Source organism: Humulus lupulus, chromosome 1, assembly GCF_963169125.1.
Source record: "Humulus lupulus chromosome 1, drHumLupu1.1, whole genome shotgun sequence".
In the NCBI taxonomy this organism is placed as follows: Eukaryota; Viridiplantae; Streptophyta; class Magnoliopsida; order Rosales; family Cannabaceae; genus Humulus; species Humulus lupulus.
In genome coordinates this window covers 230,387,541-230,394,639 of record NC_084793.1, presented here as the reverse complement: position 1 = coordinate 230,394,639, position 7,099 = coordinate 230,387,541, and the positions used below count along the sequence as shown (strand labels likewise).

The window sequence follows — 7,099 nt, the reverse complement described above, 5'->3', positions numbered from 1 at the left end:
TCAAAAAGCTTTTGACCCTCAAGTAGGTTCTCTCATCCTCAATACTAGACTACTCCCTCTAGGAGAAAATGACAAATGTGTTTGAAAAGGTTGCAAGAATGGTAACTTTTCCATTAAAAGTGCTTACAATATTGATCAGGGGCTGAGGTTTAATAGTACTGATGCGGCCTGGTCCAATCTATGGTCCAGTCAAATTCTTGAGAGACAGAAACTCCTATTGTGGTGCATAGCACCTGAGGCTCTACCAACGGCTGATAAGCTCCACTTCCTTCGCTCTAATTCCAGTACTAATCCTTTGTGCCTATTGTGCAACCAGGAACCAGAAATTATTCTGCACCTATTTAGGGACTGTGCGATATCTAGAGCTATTTGGATTGCCTTGACTTTGGGGTATTCGAAGTGATGCCATTCCTGCCTCTTCCTACTTTGAGCTCATCAAATGGTTTGGCAACTTTGCGAAAAGAGGCCTCCCTAAGGAATTTCTCTCCTTTGCTGCTAGTCTTTGTGAAAGTATCTGGACAACAAAAAATGATATCCTTTTTGGTTGATCTAATATTGATATCCACTATCTGATTCAGAAAATTAACTTCAGGTTCAAAAAAGTTGTTGGGAGTCATTATGAGGAGAACAACATTGCCTTTATTCTCTCCTCTGCTGTGTCTAAGTTTGATCTGATCCAGCCTAATATTGATACGGCTTTTATTGATGCTCCTTTCAGTAACTCCTATGCAGGGGCTGGTGTTATCCTTTTTGAAACCCCCACTTTGGTAGATCCTTTCATTGCTGGCTTCTCTTTCACTGCTTCTTCCCCTTTGGAGGCCGAGACTCATGTCCTCCTTTTTGCTACTAAATTGGCTAAAGATTGAGGTCTCAGGAAATTCCAGCTGGCTAGTGACTGCAAGCCTTTGGTGGACTACTTGAACAAAGTCTCTGACTCACCTGATTGGAAGTATAAACTACCTGCTACTTCAAGCTTTACAAAGTGTTAATTCTAGTTCTTTCGATTTTTGTAGTGTAGTTTATATCCCAAGAGCGGATTCCATTGCCAAATGGGGTAGGTTTGTGGAAACTTTGTTTTAGGTTTGTGGAGATAAAAGAAATTTTTGGTATTAATTGTATTTTATTTTTTTTAATGTTAATTTTAACGGAATATTATTATATTTAATTGTAATTTGTAAATAATTAAACTTAAATAAAATAAAATAAATAATTAAAAAAATTAAAATATGATATTTTTGAGATATTTTATAATGATATTTAAACTTCAATAAAATTTAATTAAATTTAAACTCACTTATTAAAATAATATTATATTAAACATATAATATAATTTATTGTAAATTAGCAATAAATTATTTTATTTTTAAAAAAATTAGCAATAAATTTAAATTTAAAATCTACGTATAATATTTAATATTGCATTAAATATATAATATATAATCTTTTGTAATCACTCTCAAATTCAAAAATTAGAACAAATATTAAATTAAACATATATAAATAAATTATTTAATTAAAATAAAATATTTATTTCAAAATTTATATAATATTAATATAAATTTAATAAAAGTAATTAATAAATTATATTACACATTTATCTAGTGTATATATTTAGAAGATCATTTTATATGATATTAATATAAATTTAATAAAAGTAATTAATAAATTATATTACACATTTATCTAGTGTATATATATAGAAGATCATTTTAAGGGAAGAAAGCCAAAATGAAAAATTATTTGACGTTACTTGCTTTTGGGTTCTACATAATTTTCCTGTTCACCCACAAACGGGGATGGGTTATTGTTAAGCTTTTGTTTTTTTTTATAATTTTAATTTATTTTAAAATAATAAAAAAATAATTAAAATCAATTAGGTCAATATAATGAAGGGCATTCTTGTTATTTAAAAAAAATCATTGACCAAATTAGAGTGAAAGGTGTCTTTTTTGACTATTTTCAAATTAAAGGGTGTCGATACCAAAATTACACTTGTGTTGGTACACCTACCTAAAAAAAAATGGAATTATAATTTTTGGAGGTGAGGTTCTACCAATATACAACTAACCAATATTATTACATCTCATAAAAGTTTTTAAAATTACTTAATGATTTTCTTCCTATAATCTTGGAGGAAGTTCCAACCGTCAAGTTACAGAAGTCCAAACTGTCCACGAAAATTCTCATAGTATTTGGTATTAAAAAGAAAAAGAAAATAAAATAAAATATAAATTGGAGATTCAATCAGATTCTCATAAAATTTATCAATTCAACTCGTACACGTCTTCAACCCACCAAGCTTGAATTTTATTACAGATTTCCCTCGAAATTTGTCGAGAGAAAGAGATGAGTAATTTGAGAACAATTTGTAGACCTCATGGGGTCTTCTTCTCCGTCTCCACCTTCATAGGTTGCAGACACCAGTTTCGATCTAGGGTTTCCTTTCGAAACCCTAACAATAACCCTCCCTATTCTCTACTACCCCCTTCCTCTGCTTCTTCTATTGCCACTAAACCCTGGTTTCGACTCAATCAGAGGAGGACTGTTGTTAAGGTTTCCAATTGGACCGAGCACAAATCTCCTTACGAAACTCTTGGTGATTTCTCTGTCAAATTGCTTAACAAATATTTGATGAGTTCAATACTTTGCTGCTCCTTAATCATTTAGTGGATATTGAACTTTGAATTTATGGCAGAATTAGAGAAGGAAGCTGATGAGGAGCAAATAAAGGTTGCTTATAGACGCTTGGCCAAATTTTATCATCCTGATGGTTTGTCCTTTACCTTCACTCAAAAAGCTTTGTCTATGAAAGAAAGTAAAGTTTTGTGAATTACAATTCTTCTTCAATGGTAGTAGCTTCAATCAAAGGAATCATATTTTTTTTCTTTTTCAAGTAAATTTATTACACTGAGTAGCTTAGTGTTCTCAATTTAACCCCATCTCTGCCTCTAGTTTACAATGGCAGAGGAACACTCGAGGAGGGGGAAACTGCTGAGGCTAGATTTATTAAGATTCAAGCTGCTTATGAGCTATTGGTAGATGAAGAGAAACGCATGCAATATGATAAGGATAACCGAGTAAACCCAATGAAGGTAAAGACCTGACCACTTAGTTACATACACATTTGATTATTTTGTACTATTTACTTTGCATGTGTTATCAGTTTGCTATTCAGCTGAAACTTTCTTTTTCCTGTTCACTGTTTTCAGGCATCTCAAGCTTGGATGGAATGGCTTATAAAGAAGCGGAAAGCTTTTGATCAGCGTGGAGACATGGCGATAGCAGCTTGGGCTGAACAACAACAGCGGGAGTTGAATCTTCGTGCTCGTCGTCTCTCTCGCTCAAAGGTATTGTTTTTGAACAATTTTGAAGAACATCTCTGGCTGCATGTGTCAGTTTCCATATGCGTATGCGTGTATGCGTGTCTATCTATGTCTTTACTAGACTAAAATAAACATACCCATTACATCATTATTTCTTATTGGGGTCATTTTTGGATAATCTTCAGGTTGATCCAGAAGAAGAGAAGAGAATTTTGGCCAGAGAGAAGAAGGCGTCAGCAGAGTATTACCACAGCACTCTTAAGAGGCACACACTCGTTCTAAAGAAAAGGGACTTGATGCGAAGGAAAGCTGAGGAAGAGAAACGAAAGGTTATTAGTCAGCTTTTAGCTTTGGAGGGCCTTGAGCTTGATACAGATGATGAATAGTATTATAGAACTATACATAGTGTGGGATTTTCTTATAAATGTAGTCTTCATTGTACACCTCACCAACAAAAAAAAAGGAAATCGTGTAATTATTTCTATAATGAATTCTAGGGAAAAATCATTCTATTTTGTTGCTTGTGCCAATGACACCGAGCTCACTTGTCATTGCAAAAATACACACCAATACAAATACCATCATGTGAAACAACAGCAGCTTTGCATTTGTTTGGTCCAATATTGCTGGTAGATAAAACAATCATCTGACCAAATCACAAAGAGGAGGTAATAAATACATAGAATACACATCATGCAATCTATCCTCTATCCGGGATAGATATGTCTATTCAGTGTAAAGTTTTCAGACTATAACCTCAAATATGGTTGCGAAATAAGTGTCCACAAAATGACTTTTTCTTTCTACTGCTTGCAAAAAAATCATGTTCATAACACAAGAAGAGTTCATGTTATATTCAGCAATATTCCGCCATTGCCTAACAATATTCCAGAAACCAAATGTGAAATATGGAACAAAGAAATATAAATAAGAAACTGAAAATATTAAGTATAAAAAAGACACTATTATAAAACTATATATTAGAAGAATGTAATAGTAAAAAGTTTGTATCACATGTTCTTTATTTCTTTTCTTTTTCATAGCCTTGGTTGGTCGCCGTGTCATAGTTCCTATCTTTTTTTTATGTAGAGTAAATGATAGTTAAAATACCCAATATTTTTAAAATATTACACTTTTATATACCAATTATTTTTTGTGGTAAATATACTCAATGTCTTCAAAATGTTACAGTTTTATACCCAAGCTTTTTTTTGGCGGTAAATATACATAATTGTTTATTGTCTTTTTCACCATCAACTTAAAGATGAGAGATTAAAAAAAAGAATAAATAAGAACACAACGATTTTACGCGGTTCAGGCTATAAAAGAGCTCTAGTCCACGAGTCTCTAGTATTAAGGAGATCGGAAGCTTATTAGGGCAAGCTCTAATGGAGTTTTCTGAGGCAGCGTTTATATTGCTCTGAATACAAGGTTTCTCTCTCTAAAAAACTGAACATTTTACAATGAAACTCTTAGCCCTATTTCTAGAGGTTGTGGTCATTAATGCTAATTATCGATAATTAATACACATTCTCCTCGTTATTGATGTATTAATACCACTTTAATGTATTGGGCCGCATTAACTAGAGACCACGGCCCAGGCGAGATACGCAGGGCCCACTCCATAAAGTTACCTACTTTATGGGGAACATCCCCCTGACACTCTCAGGGCGTGCGCACATATCTCCATATCAGACAGCGTAATGGGAGTGCAACTTGTCGAGTCGTACAATTGACAACATTGTGGACAGATCATCAAAAAGGTTGTCAGACGATCCTCTGACTCTGCAAACCTGCACTGGCTGACACCTGGCTAACCTTCTAGGTCCTGAGGGCAAGGTTCTTGACCTGGAAGACAACTGCTTGTACAGAGTTCGAGGACTACTAACTAGTCCTCGGGGTACGACCTCAGAGAAAGACGTTTGTGCCCTACCTTTATCTGAGGAACGTGACCATTATTCGAGATATCCACCCTCCGAGGACTGGCCCCCGGGACGTGGCCTCACTTGAAGAGACATGCGTCTTCGCCACGTGCCCTACCCACACCAGTCTTTGATTGCCACGTGTCCTTTGGTGAAAACACGAACAACATTTTCCCCCAAGTCTCTATTCGTCCTTGGAAAATAGAGACTTAAAACTAGGGAGAAATCGAATAGTCCTCGGATGGAAACGTTTGAACTTTTTTGACGTCACTACGAGATTTCCTGCCACGTGCTGAGCCCCTATTGTTGGGCCCATCAATCTGTGCATTTAATGAGGGGTCAAGTCCATGACCCAAAACTTATTTTCCATACCCTAGGCGTCCTTTCAGTCTGTACTCGAGGTTTTCATTTTCCAATGCTAATGATCACGACCCACACCTTTTGGGATCCTGGCCCTTGGATCGCTCTCAAGTACCTATATCCTAGGTAATCCATCGGTCGGGGTGAACTTACTTTTCCCCCAAGCGTTTGGCATATAAAAGGTTGAGAACCAACTTTCCAACATTACTTTAGCTCATTTCAAATTTTCTGTGTTTTCTACTCTCCAACCTCTCTCTGCATCTCAAACCATTCTCCTTCCCAGCATTCCCCAGCTTTGTATCCTTTTTTATTTCTCTGTCACTCTGGACAATTGGCATGAATCTTCTTACTTCTGGGTAAACAACAAGAAATTCTTCAGAGTTCGCACTAGATTCAGCACCATCCGACGCTTCATCTCGAGTAAGCGCCTTTGAACTATGATTGTCTGTTTTTGGGTTTGTTTGAGGACTTAGGATGCATGCTTAGGAGTTGTTTTTTGAGCTTTTTACAGGCTTTTTTTGACCTTATTTGTCATCGAAAATGGTCCAAATGGCCTATTTAGACGTTTTGAGGTGTCTTGAGATGTTTTTCGTTATTCTGGACCTTCGACTGAAATCTGGAAAAATTCCAGATTCCAACAATGTTCATCATCTCTGATGATGTTCATCTTTTCCGGTGGTGTCTCCGGCGCCAGGTGTCTATTTTCCAGGACCCTCCAATGTCATTAGTTTTTCTTTCCTTCCCTTTTCCCTGAGCAGTAGTCTTTCGTTTTGGCCTAGCTTTCTTCGGGTCAAGGCGCTAACTGCTTGGTGTTTGTTTCAGATGTCCGAGGAGCTTTATTAGCTCCATCAACAAGGTTTCTACGCATTTGACACCGAGATCCTCTAGATGGCTCGAGAAGTGGGGCAGCGCCCCGAGAAGGGGAAACAAGTGGATGGTAGCAGCCAAGCTCTTGCAGTACAGGAGAGCTCAAAGCCGGTGGCGACAAGAACCCTCAGAGCTGGCCTCTCGGAGGAAGAGGCTAATGCGGGCTCGACGTTGTCGGACACCGCTACCCTGCCATAGGGTTCGAGGCAGAAGACATCCCAAGCAAGCTACGGAACCGAGGTGCCTTGTAGAAGTTCCTCGACAACTACGGGGTGGATGATGGCAAAATACTCATGCTCCTGGCTTGAGAGGATGAGAGGGCGCACGAGAGCGTTCACGAGCTCGGGCTCTGGAGCGCCTCCCATCTCCAAGTGGGTGCAGCCCTGCCACTGCACCAATACTATGTCGACTTCCTTAAACTCATCGGCATAGCTCCCTTGTAGTTGTCCCCGAACTGATATCGGGTACTGAAGGCTCTACATTTTCTACAAAAGGAAAAATTGGTCCACCTTGCCCCCTGCCAAAATATTGTTCGTCTACAGTTTTCAGCAATGCTAAAAAAAGGGGGCAAAATGAGGATGTTATACCCTGATGAAGCACACGATCCCAGGGAGAGGCTACAAATCC

The 7,099-nt window shown here is 37.3% G+C and overlaps 1 protein-coding gene across 1 annotated transcript; it reads left to right on the top strand.

Annotated features, from left to right (window-relative positions):
• The first annotated feature begins 2,247 nt into the window (after positions 1–2,247).
• On the top strand, positions 2,248–3,839 carry LOC133804126 (uncharacterized J domain-containing protein C4H3.01). The gene is made up of 5 exons (XM_062242286.1): positions 2,248–2,596; positions 2,696–2,770; positions 2,953–3,092; positions 3,210–3,347; positions 3,509–3,839. The coding sequence occupies exons 1-5, from the start codon at positions 2,347–2,349 to the stop codon at positions 3,707–3,709; spliced, it is 804 nt and encodes a 267-aa protein (XP_062098270.1). The 5' UTR covers positions 2,248–2,346; the 3' UTR covers positions 3,710–3,839.
• Positions 3,840–7,099: the final 3,260 nt, after the last annotated feature.

What these genes read in the sequence shown, in the direction of transcription:
- LOC133804126 (XM_062242286.1), top strand. Translation starts at nt 2,347, where the DNA reads ATGAGTAATTTGAGAACAATTTGTAGACCTCATGGGGTCTTCTTCTCC. An exon ending in ATCTCCTTACGAAACTCTTG is followed by an intron (nt 2,597 to 2,695) that starts GTGATTTCTCTG and finishes AATTTATGGCAG; the next exon opens with AATTAGAGAAGGAAGCTGAT. An exon ending in ACCGAGTAAACCCAATGAAG is followed by an intron (nt 3,093 to 3,209) that starts GTAAAGACCTGA and finishes CACTGTTTTCAG; the next exon opens with GCATCTCAAGCTTGGATGGA.